This window comes from Microcaecilia unicolor, chromosome 1 (genome assembly GCF_901765095.1).
Source record: "Microcaecilia unicolor chromosome 1, aMicUni1.1, whole genome shotgun sequence".
Lineage (NCBI taxonomy): Eukaryota > Metazoa > Chordata > Amphibia > Gymnophiona > Siphonopidae > Microcaecilia > Microcaecilia unicolor.
The window spans coordinates 21391770-21413257 of NC_044031.1; the positions used below are offsets into that span (position 1 = coordinate 21391770).

At 43.7% G+C, this 21488-nt stretch overlaps 2 protein-coding genes across 3 annotated transcripts in view; one reads left to right on the top strand and one right to left on the bottom strand.

Annotated features, from left to right (window-relative positions):
* LOC115463404 (oocyte zinc finger protein XlCOF6-like) overlaps window positions 1-4023 on the top strand; it is a 60545-nt gene extending 56522 nt beyond the window's left edge. For both annotated transcript variants that reach the window (XM_030193872.1, XM_030193880.1), the window contains exon 4: window positions 1020-4023. In XM_030193872.1, coding sequence (XP_030049732.1) covers window positions 1020-2716 — 1697 coding nt within the window. In that variant the 3' untranslated portion in view covers window positions 2717-4023. The remainder of the gene's footprint in view (window positions 1-1019) is intronic.
* LOC115463276 (zinc finger protein 271-like) overlaps window positions 1-21488 on the bottom strand; it is a 972359-nt gene that overhangs the window by 279122 nt on the left and 671749 nt on the right. The window lies entirely within an intron of this gene.

Here is a 21488-nt window from a genome sequence, read left to right on the forward strand (position 1 = left end):
GAATACCATCCGGTCCAGGAGATTTGCTACTCTTCAGTTTGCTGAACTGCCCCATTGCGTCCTCCAGGTTTACCTTGAAGTCAGTAAGTTTCTCCGACTCGTCCGCTTGAAACACCATTTCCAACACCGGTATCCCACCCAAATCTTCCTCGGTGAAGACCGAAGCAAATCATTCAATCTCTCCGCTACGTCTTTGTCTTCCTTGATCGCCCCTTTTACCCCTCGGTCATCCAGTGGCCCAACCGATTCTTTTGCCGGCTTCCTGCTTTTAATATACCGAAAAATTTTTTTACTATGTTTTTTTGCCTCTAATGCTATCTTTTTTTCGTAATCCCTCTTGGCCTTCTTTATCTGCGCCTTGCATTTGCTTTGACAATTCCATGTGCTAGAGCCAGAAATTGTGTATAAGAAGCACCTCTGCAGTCCTGAAAAGTCCGGTGACCTCACCAGCTCCGAGCTAGTGTTCTCTCATATTTTCTAGCTCGTAAGACTCCACCCACTGCTGGGACTTTTCTGAAGCCTTCAGTGCTCTTGCCTGCCTCCTGCTGCATCTCTTCAAGGACAAGACTTCATCATCAGGCTGTATAAACCAGTTCTGTCCTGCTATGGGGTAAGAAGCAGGTTTCCCTAGATTCTGGGCCTGGGGTCTGTGCTTGTGTTTCCTTGCAACCCTTCTTAATAAGGGCAGGTCATTTTTTTCATGAAGGGCTTAGCCTTTGTGCATAAGTCTCCTATTGTTGTTGCTTCCTTTATTCTAACAATGTATGAGCTGCTAAAATAAACCTATTTCTCTTTTTATAATTACTGCCCTGTTTCATTTGCGTAGTCAGGAGATGTGCTTTGTATCTTTCCTGACTCCACATTTCAAAACTACCATTACACTTCAGGCTGGCCTTGAAGCCACACAGAGAAAATCCCAATGTAAAATAACCAGTCTTTCTTATTATAGGTCGGTAATATCTTAAAGACCTCCACTCTCTTCTAACTCATCATTAATACCTTCTGTTTATATCCAACAGATCATCAGATCACACAAGGAGTGAAGCGACAAAAGAAGCAAGAAGAACCCCTTGTAGAAATAGAAGAGATCCAAAGAAAAACAGAGAACATTTCCCAAAAAACTGAGAGGATTAACACAAAGAATTGTAAGCAGAAATCAAAGGAACGGAGCGACCCTGAAGGAGACTCAAGGGATGGAGTCAGTAAGTGTGAGAGAAATGACAGGGATCTCAGTAACATCCCTGAGGACCAGAGACGCCTATCAGAGAGATCCTTCCAAATTAATAATAGTGATAAGGTGACTTCTAAGTTCCGCTATGGCAAGAGGAAGGGAAAAAAACACCAGAAAGAAAAGATTCACACAGGAGACAAACTATTTATATGTACTGAGTGTAATAAAAGCTTCACTGTGCTTTTACATCTAAAAATACATAAAAGGATGCACACAGGATGCAAACTATTTATATGTACTGAGTGTAATAAAAGCTTCATATATCTTTCACATCTAAAAATTCATCACAGGATCCACACAGGAGAAAAACCATATATATGTACTGAGTGTAATAAAAGCTACACTCAACTTTCACATCTAAAAACTCACCAGAGGAGCCACACAGGAGAAAAACCATTTACATGTACTGAGTGTAATAAAAGTTTCACTCGGCTTTCAGATCTAAAAATGCACCAGAGGAACCACACAGGAGAAAAACCGTATATATGTATTGAGTGTAATAAAAGTTTCGCTCAACTTTCACAGCTAAAAATTCATCACAGGATCCACACAGGAGAGAAACCTTATATATGTAGTGAGTGTAAGAAAAGCTTCACTCAACTTTCACATCTAAAAATTCACCAGAGGAGCCACACAGGAGAAAAACCATTTACATGTACTGAGTGTAATAAAAGTTTAACTCGGCTTTCACTTCTAAAAATTCACCAGAGGAGCCATACAGGAGAAAAACCATATACATGTACTGAGTGTAATAAAAGCTTCACTCGGGTTTCAGGTCTAAGATCTCACCAAAACATTCACACAGGAGACAAACCATTTACATGTATTGAGTGTAATAAAAGCTTCACTCATGTTTCAGTTTTAAAATCTCACCAAAAGATTCACAAAAGAAACAAACAATTTCCATGTACCGAGTGTAATAAAAGCTTCACTCTGCTTTCACGTCTAAAAATTCACCAAAAGATTCACACAGGAGACAAACCATTTACATGCAGTGAGTGTAATAAAAGCTTCACTCGACTTTCAAATCTAAAAATTCACCAGCGGAGCCACACAGGAGAAAAACCACATATATGTACTGAGTGTACTAAAAGCTACACTCAACTTTCACATCTAAAAACTCACCAGAGGAGCCACACAGGAGAAAAACCATTTACATGTACTGAGTGTAATAAAAGTTTCACTCGGCTTGGAGATCTAAAAACGCACCAGAGGAGCCACACAGGAGAAAAACCATTTACATGTACTGAGTGTAATAAAAGTTTCACTCGGGTTTCAGATCTAAAAACGCACCAGAGGAGCCACACAGGAGAAAAACCATTTACATGTACTGAGTGTAATAAAAGTTTCACTCGGCTTTCATATCTAAAAAGTCACCAGAGGAACCACACAGGAGAAAAACCATTTACATGTACTGAGTGTAATAAAAGCTTTACTCGGGTTTCAGGTCTAAGATCTCACCAAAAGATTCACATCACAGAATAAGATGTTGGTTATTAATCATCTGGCACTTCCTACACTCATATAGCTTTGGAATTGTAGACTGGCTCCTGGCTGTGCTGGCTCAAATCACACAATGGCTGCCATGACCCTCCAGTGGCAATCTCATGCTGCCACTGAGAGTCATAACAACCATTTTGACTGGAGACATAAGTTGGGCGGGAACGGCTGGGAATTGATCCTGCCCTAATGTGCCACTAGATCAGCAGAGCAGTAAGATAAGCCTAAGAGCAGCTGCAGCCTAGGGGTGGGCTTGTGGAGGGGACCAGCCTAAGGGTGGGCTTCTTATATTTGAGGAAGGGTGAAGTGAGGTGGAGACCTATGGGCCAGAAAAAAAGTTTTGGTTTCAACAGAAAATGTATTGTCATTTTTAGTTGAAACCAAAGCAAGGCCAAATTTGGGTTTTGGCTTGGTTTTCGTACCGAAGCCAATACTGAAATCTTGGTACCAAGGACTTTCTAAGCATCAAGACCTTGAAGGTGACACAGTGTTGCTATTATGTACAGTCAATCATGGTACCACTGCATTCCTCATCTGCCTTCTGTCTAACTGCCATGTGATAGCAAGTCTGATTGGCTGTACCAATGTCATTGTGCTTGGACTCCTCCAATCAGAGAGGCAGTTTAAAGTGTGCAGATTTGCATATTGTCTGCTTGACCAATTGATTTTTGCAGTTCGGATTGGTTGAGTGATGGTAACTAATACAAAAAATGGATCACTCCGAGACCTGAGTTAATGCTCCTTCAGTTTGGGACTCTTTTTAACCTGCTTCCCATCTTTATTGTTGTTACTTCAGTTCATCCTACTGATCTGATATTTGCTTTATCCAGATTCTCCATATTTCTTAATTGTGCTATACAGGATCTTGAAATCAATTTCTCCAGAATGTTTCTATTTCATGTAGTTGGTGGTGTTTCCGTCATACTAATGTCCTTCAAGACTGTTTTGGTTTCTCTCTAAACAGTTTATTTTGATATTTCTGTTTTCTTCATATCTGCAGTTTTTGTGCTTCAGCTGTCACTTAGAATTAATTATTGGATCCTATGAATTTAAGTTCTTCTTCTATTAGTGTAGCATGTTCTAGTTTCTTCTTTGTTATCTTTATTACCTGCTCCCAACTGTGATCTTCATCCTACTGTGGTTTATTTGGGGCTTTGATTCCCACTGCAGCTCCTCCTGACCCTGGGTGTCATTCTCTAGTCTAGCTCTCTAGCTATAACAGTTCAGGCCCTTTCAGGCACCTCTGTAAATCCAGCAGCGAGGGAGTATAGGAGAGGAGATGTTTGTGAAGGGGGAGGAGGGAGGGAAGATGGGGGGATTTGTTACTTAAGTACATAAGTATTGCCATACTGGGACAGACCGAAGGTTCATCAAGCCCAGCATCCAACAGTGGCCAATCCAGGTTACAAGTACCTGGCGAGATCCCAAAAAAGTACAATACATTTTATAAGCAGTGGATTTTCCCCAAGTCCATTTTTAATAATGGTCTATGGACGTTTCCTTTAGGAAGCCATCCAAACCTTTTTTAAACCCCACTAAGCTAACTGCTTTTATTTCATTCTCTGGAAATGAATTACAAAGTTTAATTATACAATGAGTGAAGGAAAGTTTTCTCCAGTTCGTTTTAAATTTACTACTTTGCAGCTTCATCACATGCCCCCTAGTCCTAGTATTTTTGGAAAGCGTAAACAAGCTCTACCTATTCCACTCCACTCATTATTTTATAGACCTCTATCATTTCTCCAAGCTGTTTCAGCCTTTCCTCATAGGGAAGTCGTCCCATCCCCTTTACCATTTTCGTTGCCCTTCTCTGTATCTTTTCTAATTCCACTATATCTTTTTTGAGATGCGGCTGTTGCTATTCTTCCAGGTTTTGCTCCTTTTGGGGGTAGGACAGGGTTATGGATTGACTCTGTTGGGTGGGGTACTGCTGAGAATGTTCCTTTTCTTTCTGTGGGAAGGGGAGAGCTGGAAGAATGAGAACTTTCCCTCTTCAGTTGTTATGGCTTTATTGTTGAATGTTCTGGGGAGAGGGGGTTGAGGGGAATGGTCTTCGGGGAGTGGGATTAGTGCAGCTCAATACTTAAAATTGTTGATACAGGTATAGCTGTTCTGCTTCCTTTTGTTACTCTGTTGTTTTGGTTGTTATCAATAAAAATGATTGAAACTAAAATAAAAGTAACTTAAGTCTTTGTAAAAGTGTCATCTTATCTCAGAAATATTCCAGTAACTTACATGTATTGCTTTTTGGAAGCTACACTGCCCTAACTCCTAACATCCAAGAAAAACATATCTGCATAACAAGTAATAGTAGGACGTCATGGAATTGGTTATGTGCATAATTCCCTATTTTATGCAATACAGGTCTCATAAGGGAAAGGGGGGTGATATTTGATATCCCACCTTTCTGTGGTTATTATCCAAGGGGCCCTTTTACTAAGCCAAAATGAGACTACTGCTAGGCCAGAGCACCCTCCTGGTGGTAATTTCAGATTAGGCGTACGCCCATAACACCTGGATGAATTATTTCCTCCTACACGCTCTGGTTCTGGCGGTAATCGGCACTTGGCATGCACCAACCAGTCACCACGTGTGTAGCACGTGAGCATTTACCGCTAGATCAATGGGTGGGGTTAAGGGCTCAGGCCGGTTTTGGGTGTGGGCTGGTTTCATTTTTACCACAGGCCCTTTTCCCATCTCATTAGAAAAAAAAACGCCCAGTGTGCGCCGAATATACGCATCTACACTACCGCAGGCCGCTTTTTATCGTGGTTTACATAATTACAGGCACCATCTTGTTCCTAAAACAATTAAGGGTTAAATGAATTTTCCTAAGTTGGAGGGGGGAGGGAGGGAAACACTATTAAATCCAGGTGTCCTTTTTAAGGTGCGCTGAAAAATAGCCTGCAGTAGTGTAGACATGTTTTGGGCGCGCGTAGAATCATTTTTCAGCGCACCTGCAAAAAAAGGCCTTTTAAAAATTTTTGCCGAAAATGGAGGTGCGGCAAAATGAAAATTTCCACGTGTCCATTTTGGGTCTGAGATCTTACCGCTACCCATTGACCTAGTGGTAAAGTCTCATGCGGTAACCGGGCGGTAATGACCTACGCGCGTCAAATTCCACTTGGCGCCTGCTCAGTACGCGCATCGAAAAAAATTATTTTCGGACACACGTATTGAATGTGCACCAAAAATGAAATTACTGCAAGCCACGAGGTAACATCTTGGCGCACGGGTGATGCTTAGGCGGCTTAGTAAAAGGGCCCCTCAATTGGCATAAAACAAGATATTCAGCTAAACAGGATTAGTGATATCTTCTTAAAAAGGATCTTATCAATCAGGCAAAGGTCCTAAATGGTACTAGCTTGAGCGATCTAGCAAACCTATCATCTATATGGTAAAAGATATAAACACAAATAGAATAGACTAGGCAGTCGCCTAGAGTGGAACTTCTTTTCTTTTTCTGGAACAGCATACAGCAGTTCCAATCAAGGCAAATTAATAGATCCTAACAACGTCATAATCTAAAAACTCATCAAGGTAAAGTCTTCCCGGTGGACAATTCCTCTGGAATCTCATTTACCTGGGTAAATGACACTCACACGCTCATATTAAGCTGAATCTTATCATAAATCCAACAGTTTGACACAGTAAATGCTTCACCTGATTTCAGTAGTTCCCATGGCAGAAGTAATTAGACAAACATTTCCTTTTCACTGACGATATTAGTAGAACAAAAAGCAAAAATTCCCTAATGCTACTAGCCAGGGGTGTAGCCGGACCTCTTGGTGGGAGTGGGCGAGAGCCAGAGGTGGGGGGCACATCTTGGTCTGCGGCTCCCCACCCACTGCCGCAGCAAATACCTTGGCTGTCAGGGATCCCCAACCTCCGCCAGCTGAAGCGTTATCCAGCGCCGGTCTCTGGCGCCGCTGTGTTGCCTGCCCTGCTCTGTCTTCCCCTCATGTCCCGCATTCTCAGTTTCACTAAAAGGAGTGTGCCGGATGTGAGGGGAAGACAGAGCAGAGCAGGCAACATGGCGGCACCGGAGACCAGTGCTGGACAAGGCTTCAACTAGCGGGGGTTGGGGACCCCCCACCAGCAAAACAGGGGCCCAGAGGAAATTTGGGGGGACATGGCCCCACGTAGCTACACCACTGCTACTAGCACTGAGAAACTCAAAATGTAACTTTCTGATTACCAAAGAATCTCATAGTAGAAATTTCTCTCTACAAGTACAGCATTTAGCACAGACAGAAAAACTCAGAAATATGGTTCATCATGTCATGGCTCAAATTTAATTTCAGCCAGTCAGGAATCCGGCCATCAATGAACCAGTGAACAGTTAGGTATAGCACAAAAACAACTAAGGCAATGGCTCCTACTGTTACTATAAATTTCAGGAGAGAATCAGTTCTTTCCAGTTTTTCAGGGTTTCGGTGAATTCTTCACCCATCTCTTAAGATAACCTTCACGTAGATGGTACTTCCTAAATGTTCCAGCAGGTGTCGCTGTTCAGTGGTAAGAGTGGTATCTTCTGGCAGGGGACAATGTGAATCCTGGAAGGTGGGTAATGGCTCAAAGTTATGTTCACTCTTTATGTAGTTTTAACATACTTGACTGGTTTAACAGGAGATATATACTGGAGGGTATTTTTAAAAGATCTGTGATTAATAGGTGCCGGTTTGTATGTTTCATCAGTTTTTATTAATGACACTACAATATAATATAACTTACAGCCAATAGTGGCAACATTTCGAATGCCAAAATATTCAACATAACAGTAATAACATAGCATGAGGTATCATTAATTCTTATTTTCATTTTACCCCTCCCCCCACAGTCCTCTCCACCTCCCTTCCCCCCTCCCTCCCCTCTCCCTCAATATGTCATTCTTATATTGTGTCATGTTTATGGTGAGTGCTTTCCCTTTATTATATATCAATCTGAGCCTCGGGATTCAGGTCCTTACTTCCCCTCTCCCCCCCCTCCCCCCTTTCCCGTTAGCATGGTTCGGCCTCAATTCAGCCTATCTCCTCCATTACCCCATGGCAACCCATTCAGCACTTGGCTTCTTGCTCTCAGTGAAATCACGTTTATATATTGTCCCCAGACAGTCAAGAATCTCGCTTGCCTTTTTGGCGTCAATCGCGCCCCTCTCGCCTCCCATAACATTAGTTGGTGCATTTTATTCCTCCAATACCAGTAAGAGGGAGGTGTAACCATTACCCAATGATTCATTATGCATTTTTTCCCCACTATACAAGATTTGCTCAATAACAGCCGTTCCCCCCCGAGTCCCTACACCCCACTGTTCAGGTGTGCTTAGCAGCATTCTATCAAATGTGATAAGAGCCTGAGGCCTAGTTATCTCCCTCACAAATTTGCCTATTCTCCACCAAAAGGTCTTAATGAACCTACATTGCCATCATATATTTGTGGGGCCCATAACAATAAGGATTGGGCCCTAAAGGATTAACATAATGCTTAATCAAGACTGCTACTCCTTCCCAAGATCACTGAGATAGATACATTTATTTCCTCAGACACTGGTTAAACCAATATGCAACAGAAGCCATAGACAGACCTGTAACTGGTTATTAGTATGATACTGTAGGAATATGTGAAAGACAAGTGCTGCATGCATTAACCGTCAACAATTCTATGAGCTATGATGTCATTGGATATAGTGTAATGTCTTGTGGGTGTGTCTGAGTCACTCTAGTTGCTCTGAGAGTGAGTCAGTCTGTGTCAGCATAAGATGGTGTTAGCAATCTCTCTTCAAGCCAGTGGCGTAGCCAGACCTGACATTTTGGATGGGCCCAGAACTAATATGGGTGGGCACTATGTATTTAAGTGAGAGTAGCATTTCTTGAGAAACTCTGAAATAATGCCTTAAAGTGCACTTGATGAAGGATTTCTAATAAACAGCCCCACCCCTCCCCGTAGCCTAGTGTCAGCCCTGTCCTACCCCCTACTCATCCCACCATTATGATGTTAAAAAAAAGCAAGCATTTACAATTGTATTACCTGCAGTGCTGGGCTGGCAACTGCTGCTTGGCAGTAAAGTTGTACCGAGACAGGAACTCGATTTAAGAACCAGGCTCCCAATTCCCACGTTTCCAGGGCAGGGCCAGGCTGAGGATCGCACTAGCTCAATGCTGAACCCTTCGTGCACGTGGCGTGCAGCTATTTTTTTTAGCCTGCCCTGATACAACAAGCGAGCGGAGCGACAGACAGCGCGGCTGAGTACGCCACTGCGCACAGCACACACAGGCACGTCATACCGCGTAGGCGTAGGATGAAAAACTACAGTGACGAGCTGCACGGCAGCGATGCGACCTTCAAGTGTATTGCCAAGCCGACTGCCGACCCGAGTCTGCCACTCTGCCTCTGCATTGCAATGCCGAGAGGTAAGGGAGCCTGGAGATCATCAGCTGAGCGGGTGCTGTCTCTGCCGTCGCTAGGTTGCTGCAGTGTGTGCGGCTGTGCGCTTGGGTGGGCGGGCCCGGGCCAAAATTGGGTGGGCCTGGGCCCACCCGGGCCCACCCGTAGCTACGCCCCTGCTTCAAGCTGTATGATAACCAACTGACAGAATTTTGTATTCAGTAGTTTTACCATGTCTACTGCAAGTATGATGTAAATAGTTATCTGAAGAAACTGTAAGTAAACATCATTTTTGTTTGGAAGTTAAAGAAGAGAGAGTAATTGAATCTTTTATTCAAGAGTCTGTGTGAAAGAGAGAGAGAGAGAGAGAGAGAAACAAAAAAAAATGGGAGTTAACACTTCTAAAGCTCTGCTGCGTATGGGCTAAATCTGCTGAAGAAAAAGTCTATTTTTTCATTTTCTCCCCATCAGATACACCTGAGATTGCTACTATTTACAAACTAATGCTAATCAATGCTAGTCCACATATAACCTGTAAAGCTATGTACAATCTGCTCACATACCTATACTTACTTCATGAAATTATGCCTGTGAGATGAATAGGATAAGCCCGAAATCTTTCTCGCTCATAAAAATCTTTCTTACCATAGATTTGAGCAGGTCTCAAGTGGGGTGACATCAAGATTTAAGAGCGCCCAGGGATTGGGTACGGTAAAGGGAATTCCATACGCTCAGGAAGGTTATATCAATATCCGAAACGGAAGTTTCCTATTTTGTACTGATAATTCCTAAGATCAAAACACTCCCTCTCGTTTGATAGCTTGCCGCCTTCTGGAATGGATGATGACAAGCTTGACGAGCTTTGTGTCACCCCCAGTTGGGGTGACAAGTGGGGAATGTATAATTATGGTACAGCAAGAGGCCCCCGCTGGACTTCCACCGGAAGGGTGGAAGGCCAAATCTTAGAGCTCAGGCTGTTAAAATACTAGCCAGATCTACAAACTTATGGCTAAGTGAGGTAAGGACTTGCTGGAATAGCAAGACCTAGTGTGAAAACCTGAGAAAGGCCAAAAGAACTGGGCCTAAATGCTGTAATTTGGAAAAGGTCAAGAAACTGAGAATAAAATGGAAGCTGAGTTACAATATGAGATGGAGTATTTTATTCTACATGATAGTTAAAGAAAGAGAAAAGAAGTGTTTGCCAGGCCAGGTGTTAAAAAGAGGAACTTAGAAGTAGAAAAAAAGTGAAAAAGAAAAAGTTGCAGTTGGAAAATTTTCCATGACCAGGCTCCCATAGAAGATAATGTGTCTAATGCTTTTCTAATGAGGGAGAATTAGTATAAGATTTGAGCAATTTGGAGAAGAAGCTGAGTTGCTGCCAGAAGTGCTGTCCCTCTGAACTGTTGTTTGATTGATGTCCCTGATTGCATTGCCTTGTATTGGTAAGCATAAATAAATACATATCTTTACCTTCTGTCTTCTCTCATTCCTATAGAAAATCTAAGACATTAGTGTTACCTTGCAACAAAGATGATTACTATAAAGAGTTCAGATACCCTTACAGTGATGAGGAGTCAGATGGCCATAAACCATAGCCTTCCAAGGTACCCAGTGAGTAGTTGTCCATCTACCCTCGCCATAGCGAGGAGTCCATGGCCAGCTTACCATCCATAAAACACCGTGTAGATATAGTTGGTTTTTATGTTTCAATCATTTTTATTAAGTGAACATAATCAGCTGTAACATTTCACATTACATAAGCAAGTTCCATCACAGCAATTGGCATATCTTCACATTTTGTATTTTTATTGATATTAGTATTTCCCCCCCTAAACTACTCCCCCTCCCCTCCCTGTTCCCTACCCCCCTTCCCTCCCCAAAGCCTCCCCCCCCCCTTTTTCCCTTATATATCCAATAACAAGCAGAGGTTACAGGAGCAGCAGCAACGGGGATTATAGGTTCAATATCTGGCTCCGGACCATTGGGGTCAAGGTTTCCCAAAAGGGTGCCCATCTGCATTCAAATTGTTGTCTTCTTATCCGTGGCTGGTTCCGCATTGCCAGATGTTCTGTACGTAAAAGTATATAGTTGATATTTATAGTGTTGTATAGATTTGATTCCGCGTTCATGTAATAGGGTGTTAAGGGAGGCCTGAAGTGCTAATAAATGTTCTTTATTTTGCAACGTCTTTTTATCACCCCACTGCCATCGAGCCTTTCCAATTTGGTGACCCAAGCGCCAAATTTCCTTATCTCTCATTTTCCGCTTATGACTTGAGTATGCTACTATCACCCCCCTTAACACTGCTTTCGCTGTTTCCCAAAACAAGATCGGATCCTCTCGGTGTGCATCATTATGTATTTGAAATTCTGCCCAATGTCGTGCTATGTGCTCCCTGAAGCCAATATCATGTGCCAGGGCTAAGGGAAACTGCCAGCTAGGTCTGTTGCCCTCACCTACTGGGGCTTTCAACGTCCACCATATATAGGCATGATCCGAGACCCTGTATGGACCTATCCCTGCATCTTGCACCCTAGAAAAGAGACTTTGAGATAAATGCCAATAATCTATTCTTGATTGGGAAGAATGTGCCCTAGATATATGTGTGCATTCCTTTTCCGTCGGATGCAGCAGTCTCCATACATCAATTAGGTCTAGGGTCTCATATAGCATGGGAATTCCTTTCAATCCCGATCCTTTCTCAGCCCTCTGTCCCCTTGACGTGTCTGAGCTAGGGTTATGGACCTCATTAAAGTCACCTCCCATAATAACTTGAGCACCTTCATGCTGAGCGATGTTATGAACCAGCGATTTAAAGAAGGCCCGATCATAGACATTGGGTGTGTAGATATTCGCGAGCAAGAACTCCTGTTTATTTATCATTATTTTGGCTATAAGAATCTGCCATCCTCTGCCCGCCAACAGCCCCGTATCTGAATTTCTAATGTCTTCCTAAAAAGTAGCATTACTCCAGCCTTTCGGCTTTGTGCTGGCGCTTCTAATAGGTGCCCTACCCACCATTTTTTAAATTTGGCGTGTTCCTGTGAAGACAAATGTGTCTCTTGCAAGAATACTACAACTGCTGCCTGCCGATTTAAGAGCTGCATAATTTTTTGGCGCTTAATCGGGGAGGTTACGCCCCCCCCCCCCCCCCCCACATTCCAAGATACAAAGTTCAGTGGTTTCATCCCTCCCCTTTAGGATCTGTCTCACTCACAAATTTCGATTTTCTTTTGGAAGGAAGGAGCCAGCCCAGCCTCTAACTCCTCCTCATTTTCTCGAGCTTCAATAGAAATGGAGCCTCCAGCGCCTCCCCGTTCCGAACAGCACAGAGCCGAATCTTCCTGAACCCGTCCCTCCTCCCCTTCTTGTTCCCCCATCCTCTCACCTTCCCTTATCCCCCCTATCAGGATTTTGTTATCTTATCGCTCATGTTTCCTTTTTAATAAGGACTGTTCTCATGTCTGTTCTCTGATATAATGAAAGTAAAGGGCTCCAGCTCTAAGGGAGGACACTGCCAGTATTTAATGCTGTGAGAGACATTTCTGTGTCCCACTCCTTTCCTCAGGGGACAGTTAGTGCCCCCTCTGCAGTGTTTCTAGACCCACACTGTCCCAGAATGGCCTCGGGTCTCTCCTGAATCCTCCCACTTGACGTATTGAGCTTTATGCCACGAATTCCAGAAGAAATAAGAAAAAAGTTGTTGAAATACATCAGTCTGGGACTTCATTGAACTACAGTGAGAGCCGCTATCTCCAAATGAAGAAAACTTGGAACAGTGCTGAATTTTCTCAGGAGTGCCCGGCCCACCAAAATTACTCCAACACTGCAGCAACAATTCATCCGTGAAGTCACAAAAACATCCCAGTAGAGGCAGAATCAGTTTGGGTTTTGGCACTGAAACTTGCCTGAAATCCATATGCATGAGATCATTCGTTCTGATTATAAACCATTAATATAACTAAAATATCAAGCAGATTTTACCTTCAGCTATCAGCTTGTTGAGATCGGAAAGGATAAGTGAGTCGCCCTAGAGGGGAAAACAGAAACTTGGGTAAGAAAGGAAATATTTCTGAGACAATAACACAATGATAGATCTGACAATATATGATAAGAAGTAAGATCCGGAGCAAAAGTTTGGGCTTACCTCAAACATCGAATTTACAAGACATGAGAACAGTGATATTAGAGAAGATCTCATGGGAAGGTCACAGATTAGTAAAGTCATTTTATAGAGACCACAGCAGTGTTAGAACTGAACTCTATTATACCAGGAGACAATCTTATAAAATGCACCTCTATCTCCCTCTGCCCAAACAATGTAACATAGTAGATGACGGCAGAAAAAGACCTGCACGGTCCATCCAGTTTGCCCAACAAGATAACTCATATTTGCTGCTTTTTGTGTATACCCTACTTTGATTTGTACCTGTGCTCTTCAGGGCACAGACCGTATAAGTCTGCCCAGCACTATCCCCGCCTCCCAATCACCAGCCCCGCCTCCCACCCCCGGCTCTGGCACAGACCGTACAAGTCTGCCCAGCACTATCCTCACCTCCCAACCATCAGCCCTGCCTCCCAACCACCGGCTCTGGTACAGACCGTACAAGTCTGTCCAGCACTATCCCCCCCTCCCAACCACCAGTCCCGCTGCCCACCACCGGCTCTGGCACAGACCACACAAGTCTGTCCAGCACTATCTCCGCCTCCCAACCACCGGCTCTGGCACAGACCGTATAAGTCTGCCCAGCACTATCCTCACCTCCCAACCACCGGCTCTGGTACAGACCGTACAAGTCTACCCAGCACTATCCCCGCCTCCCAATCACCAGCCCCGCCTCCCACCCCCGGCTCTGGCACAGACCGTACAAGTCTGCCCAGCACTATCCTCACCTCCCAACCATCAGCCCTGCCTCCCAACCACCGGCTCTGGTACAGACCGTACAAGTCTGTCCAGCACTATCCCCGCCTCCCAACCACCAGTCCCGCTGCCCACCACCGGCTCTGGCACAGACCACACAAGTCTGTCCAGCACTATCCCTGCCTCCCAACCACCAGCCCCGCCTCCCGATCCTGACTAAGCTCCCCTAGGTCCCCTAGGGCACCTGTGTACAGATCACGACATAGATCTGGAGGAAATGCTCACGCCTCATTTTAGGCGTGCCAATGCTGGTTAACATTAGTATTCTATTACGGAATTGGGGTGCCCATATGCCATTATAGAATGGGTGTTCTTCAGACAGCAAAGGGGCACCTAATTGGAGGCCTCTTGTTATACAAATCCACTCTTTAGACTCTATACACAAGTCATCATTTTGTATTCTAACCCTTCACTCTAGAAGTCCATTCTGAAATACCCTCACTTGGAAATGTCCTACCCAAGATTCAATTCAGGGCATAAGGCCTATATTTTTCATTGGCATTTTAACTTGATCAGTTAAATGTGGCATGTGGGGGGCTGATTCAAGGGTTAGTCTGCATTCATTTTCTTTTATCTTGCTTTTTCCTCTATGGCCACTGCCTATTTTTAGTATTGTAAACTACTCTGTTGTAACCATAAAGGGTGGTATATTATAAGATGTCATACTACATGATGAAAAGCTCACCAAATTGGTTCATTGAATGCATCATCAAAACATATCACATACATGCTATGCTAGCTGCAGGCCAATTCCCAAAAGACAAAGGTGAAATCCTACTCACTCCAATCCCCAAGAACGCAACCAACAAGTTCAGCGATCTCACAAACTACAGACCAGTGACCTCAATACCACTTTTGACCAAAACAGTGGAGGGATTGGTAACACAACAACTAACGGAATACCTTACAAAATGTTCAATCCTGCACGAATCCCAATCATGTTTCAGACCACAATATAGTACCAAAATGGTCCTAACAACCCTGATAATGAAGTTCAGAAGTTTAATAAGCCAAGGACAGAATATACTATTAATGCAATTCGACATGTCAAGTGCGTTTGATCTAGTGTGTTAGATCACGCAACGCTGATGATGCTGCTCGAGTACGTGGGTCTCACTGAAAAAGTGGCCACATGGTTCAACGGCTTCCTGAAGAACAGATCCTATTTTGTAAAGATATACAACCAGCTATCAACCCCCTGGATCTCCGAGTGTGGTTTCCCACAGGGTTCCCTTATATCACCAACACTATTTAATGTAATGATGGCTCCACTCGGGAAAAAACTGGAGTTAATGGGCTTTATCCCATTCATGTATGCAGATGATGTCCTCCATCTACACACCTTACAACAACAGTATCACAGAAATAATGGACAAAGTTAAAACAGACCTGGACCTCATGGAAAATTGGGCTGAAACTTTCAAACTCAAGCTGAACAGGGACAAAACCAAATTCCTGGTTCTGTGAAACCCACATAACCTCATAACTGACCAAAGCTTTACAATAAACCACCAAACTTACCAAATTGAAACCCAGTTAAAAATACTGGGAATCATTCTTGCAAACACCTAACACAAGATAATCAGATATAAGCAGTAACATGAAAATGCTTCAGAGCACTATGGAAAATGAGAAGGATCAGAGACTATTTTCCTAGACGATCATTCTGGGTAATAGTACAATCGACCATACTATCACAACTAGATTACTGCAATGCAGTATACGTTGGTTGGAAGGAAAGTGCACTGAAATCGCTGCAAATCGTCCAAGACACAGCAGCAAGGTTAATTTTCAAGAAGTCAAAATATGAAAGAGCTACCCCACTACTCGAATCAGTACACTGGCTACCAATCAAAGCAAGAGTGATCTTCAAAGTGTGCACCATCGTCTACAAAATATTATTCAGTCTTGGCTCCAGAATACACGCTAGACTTGACAGAACTATCCCCAAGAAATGCAAGTCCTGAAACCAGAAGCTTCCTACTTTTTCACCTACCCAACTGCAGAAACATAATTTACAAATCTATCCACGTGGCCGGATTTAACTACCCGGGTTCCAAATGGTGGAATTCAATGCCAAAGATCACGAGAAGCATCCCGAATTATCTCCTATTCAGAAAAGAACTGAAAACATACCTCTTTAAACAATTCTATGACAAATAACACAGCTATACCTTCATTATAAGCCCTGTACAAAAATGTAAACTGTAAATTATAAACCAGCACCAAAAGCCTTAACTGTAAAACGTAATCCAATATTGTAACTGTCAACCAGAATGTAATTTGTAAGCCACTCCGAACAGTAACTTAACAGTGGGATACAAGAATGAATGAACACACACACACACACACACACACAACTTACAATACATAAAATTAATATTATGCTTGTTTTAAACTGGATGATAGGTTATGAAACTTGTAAATTAGTCTTACCAGATTAGCAAAAGCCGAATTAAGAGTCTTATCCTGAATGAAACAAAAAAAAGGAATAAAAAATTAAATCTCCTGCCAGCCCAGTGGCTTAGGGCCAGTGTTGTGCAAACCTATGTGACAATTTAATGGGCAACAGAAAACATTTTTGATTGGGAGACAGCAAACTAATCACTCTCTGCCCCATCACCCAAGTTTCCTAGTTGCTAATATTGGGTGGGCAAAAAGTTGATTGGGCCCCTGTGACCCATCCCCATCTGGCTGTTGCTTAAGGGTGACACCTGTAGGTAGGATGGAAGGCCCACAATAGCAGGGTGGTGCATAGCCCTAGCTGAAGGGTTGTCAATTGAAAGACCAGACTAGGAATGTTGGTGTTCAGTTTCAGGTGGCGGTTGGACATCCAGGCAGCAATGTCGGATAAGCAGGCCGATACATCTATTTCTCCTCAGACCCTAGCTGAGCACTTCCACGATAAAATCCATAAGATTAACCTTGAATTTTCATCCAAACCCTCCCCACCTTTCTCTCCCTTAGTCCTCACCCCCTACTCTCCTTCTTCTCCTTCTTTTTCCTCCTTTTCAGAAGTTTCTACTGAGGAAACTGCCCTTCTTCTTTCCTCCTCCAAATGTACTACCTGTTCCTCTGATCCCATCCCCACTTATCTACTTAACACTCCCTCTCCCACTATAATCCCAGTCATCTGTCACATCCTTAATCTTTCACTCTGCACTGCAACTGTTCCTATGGCCTTCAAACATGCTGTTGTTACTCCACTCCTTAAAAAAACCCTCACTTGACCCTACCTGTCCCTCCAACTATCGCCCCATCTCCCTTCTCCCTTTCCTCTCCAAATTACTTGAACGTGTTGTTTACTGCTGTTGTCTTGACTTTCTTTCTTCGTAACCTATTCTTGACCCACTCAAATCTGGTTTTCGCCCTCTTCACTCTACTGAAACTGCACTTACCAAAGTCTCTAATGACCTACTACTGGCTAAATCCAGAGGTCTCTATTCTATCCTTATCCTTCTTGACCTATCTGCTGCTTTTGACACTGCTGACCACGCTATACTCCTGGATACGCTGTCCTCGCTTGGATTCCAGGGCCCTGTTCTTTCCTGGTTCTCCTCTTACCTCTCGCTTCGTTCTTTCAGTGTTCACTCTGGTGGATCCTCTTCAACTTCCATCCTGCTTTCTGTTGGTGTGCCTCAGGGTTCTGTCTTTGGACCCCTCCTTTTCACCATCTATACCTCTTCCCTTGGTACCCTGATTTCATCCCATGGCTTTCAATACCATCTTTACGCTGATGACTCTCAGATCTACCTCTCCACCCATGAAATCTCAACCTCAATCCAGGACAAAATTTCAGCCTGCTTGTCCGACATTGCTGCTTGGTTGACTCAACACCATCTAAAGCTAAACATGACCAAAACTGAACTTCTCATTTTCCCCCCTAAACCCACCTCCCCTCTTTCCCCCTTTAGCTATCTCTGTTAATGGCTCTCACATCCTCCCTGTCTCCTCTACTCGTAACCTTGGAGTCATCTTTGATTCCTCTCTCTCCCTCTCTGCACATATTCAACAGATCGCCAAAACCTGTCGTTTCTTCATCTACAACATTAGCAAAATTCGTCCCTTCCTTTCTGAGTCTGGGAGATTGGGCAGCTAAATGGCAGACGACGTTTAATGTAAGCAAGTGCAAGGTGATGCATGTGGGAAAAAAGAACCCAAACTATAGCTACGTCATGCAAGGCTCCACGTTAGGAGTTATGGACCAAGAAAGGGATCTGGGTGTCGTCGTCGATAATACACTGAAACCTTCTGCTCAGTGTGCTGCTGCGGCTAGGAAAGCGAATAGAATGTTGGGTATTATTAGGAAAGGTATGGAAAACAGGTGTGAGGATGCTATAATGCCGTTGTATCGCTCCATGGTGCGACCACACCTTGAGTATTGTGTTCAATTCCGGTCGCCGCATCTCAAGAAAGATATAGTAGAATTGGAAAAAGTGCAGCGAAGGGCGACTAAAATGATAGCGGGGATGGGACGACTTCCCTATGAAGAAAGACTAAGGAGGCTAGGGCTTTTTAGTTTGAGACGGTTGAGGGGAGATATGATAGAGGCATATAAAATAATGAGTGGAGTGAACAGGTGAATATGAAGTGTCTGTTCACGCTTTCCAAAAATACTAGGACTAGGGGGCATGCGATGAAAGTACAGTGTGGTAAATTTACATAGTAACATAGTAAATGACGGCAGAAAAAGACCTGCACGGTCCATCCAGTCTGCCCAACAAGATAAACTCATATGTGCTACTTTTTGTGTATACCTTACCTTGATTTGTACCTGTCCTTTTCAGGGCACAGACCGTGTAAGTCTGCCAAGCACTGTCCCCGCCACCCACCACCGGCTCTAGCACAGACTGTATAAGTCTGCCTAGCACTATCCCCACCTCCCGCCACCGGCTCTGTCACCCAATCTCGGCTAAGCTCCTTAGGATCCATTCCTTCTGAACAGGATTCCTTTATGTTTATCCCACGCGTGTTTGAATTCTGTTACCGTTTTCATTTCCACCACCTCCCGCGGGAGGGCATTCCAAGCATCCACTACTCTCTCCGTGAAAAAATATTTCCTGACATTTTTCTTGAGTCTGCCCCCCTTCAATCTGAAAAAATCTTAAAACAAATCGGAGAAACGTTTTCTTCACCCAACGCGTAATTAAACTCTGGAATTCGTTGCCGGAGAACGTGGTGAAGGCAGTTAGCTTGGCAGAGTTTAAAAAGGGGTTAGATGGTTTCCTAAAGGACAAGTCCATAAACCATTACTAAATGGACTTGGGAAAAATCCACAATTCCAGGAATAACATGTATAGAATGTTTGTACGTTTGGGAAGTTTGCCAGGTGCTCTTGGCCTGGATTGGCTGCTGTCGTGGACAGGATGCTGGGCTCGATGGACCCTTGGTCTTTTCCCAGTGTGGCATTTCTTATGTACTTATGAATACGCTACCAGAACCCTTATCCACACCCTTGTCACCTCTCGCTTGGACTATTGCAATTTACTTCTCACTGGGCTTCCACTCAGCCATCTCTCTCCTCTCCAATCTGTCCAAAATTCTGCGGCACGACTTATTTTCCGCCAGAATCGTTTTACCCACACTAGCCCACTCCTCAAGTCACTTCACTGGCTCCCTGTCTGATTCCGCATACAGTTTAAACTTCTTGTACTGACCTTTAAATGCAGCCCCCCATTACCTCTCCACTCTCATCTCTCCCTACATTCCTCCCCGTGAACTCCGTTCACTGGACAAATCTCTCTTGTCGTCCCCCTTCTCCTCCACTGCTAACTCCAGGCTTCGCTTCTTTTCTCTCGTGGCACCTTATGCCTGGAATAAACTTCCTGAACCTATACGTCTAGCTCCATCTCTACCTGTTTTCAAATCTATGCTAAAAACCCACCTTTTCACTGCTGCTTTTAGCTCCTAGCCAATACTCAATTGCCCTCCCCTTGTCCCTTCCTTCCTTCCTTCCTTCTCACCTATTACTTCCCTCACCAGTAACTGTCTTGTCTGTATTATTTAGATTGTAAGCTCTTTTGAGCAGGGACTGTCTCTTTGTGTCAGGTGTTCAGCGCTGCGTGCGTCTGGTAGCACTATACAAATGCTAATAATAATAATAATAAAAACAAAAGAAAGGTGAATGTAGTCTAAGACTATTTCTTTTTTGGCGGTGGCAGGTGGTGGTGGGGGATATTGGGTTGCGTTCATTCAGCACCCCCAATCGTTTTGAAAAGTTGGCTCTTATGCATCTGGACTATGACTTCTCTCCTTCTGCAAACCCACAGGTTGCCAGTTCTTAACCAGGGACTCCTTTTTACTCCACACTGGTCTGCGGCAGGGGAATTCTGAACAGCCAAAAGACCATGTGCAAACACATGGTAATACTTTTTATCACCCAATATGTCACTAATCCCTTTGCTGCACCATCTTGCTTCATTTTGTTTCGCCGTGACCTCCAGGACCACTCCCCCCAGTGACCTTTTCCCAGGGCTCTATCCTCTCAGTAACCCTATACAGCAGGGGGGGTTACATTTAGGTGAGAACAATATATGTTTCATGAATTCTTTTAGAGTGAAATATTTTGGAAAAAACCCCCCACATTCTGTGCTATGACAGACCCTGTGAAGAGAGCTGCACAGCTGGAGAAAAGGGGACAGTGGCTATAGAAGGGTCAAATCCATTTCTAAAAAGTTGAGCCTATTAAGAGGGTTTCTGTCTCAGGGCCAATGCTTACAACCCCTGCGCTAAAGCCAACAGCACAGAGTCCATACCGTTGGAACAGCGCAGAAAACTAGCTCTCTAATGCTGAAAGGAAATGGTATTTAAATTATATGCATGCTATAAAAGCAAAAGAATGGGACGGGACGGGGGGTGGGGGAATACGCTTGGCGCATATAAGCGCAGCTCTTGTTCAGATGTGCCAGGCAAACCCAAAAGTGAAGCAGACATTAGCATCTCTCTCCTGCGCCTTTAAATATAAATGTAAATTTTATTTTTATTTGGAAGGCTTATATTAAGTACAAAAAACAGGTGCCGTGGTGTGCTTACACTTTCAGGTTTACCTCTGACTCGCGCACACTTCTTTCTCAGTCATTAATTTTAAAATACAATTTGTAAGGGATAAATCTTGAACATAGGTTCACTTACTTTCAGTTCTCTACTTGGCGCAATATGAAGTTTGGGGCTTCGGCTCTGGATAAAGGAATTGCAGCCATTTTTGAGCCGCTATATTTCTGAGGTCCGCCATAGTGAAAAAAATAAGTAAAAGAAAAAGGAGTACGATGGATAAGGCATATGGAATTTAGAATTATTTTATTATCAGTGACAGAAGTTGAATGGGAATTATAATTGACATTTGAGTGCGCTGGGCAGTCTACGTTACTCTGCAGCATGGAGCTTTCTGCTCCAAACGTACAGCAGAGAATATTGGCAGGGGTGCTCAGCTACCCACAGAGCGGGTGCCTAGGG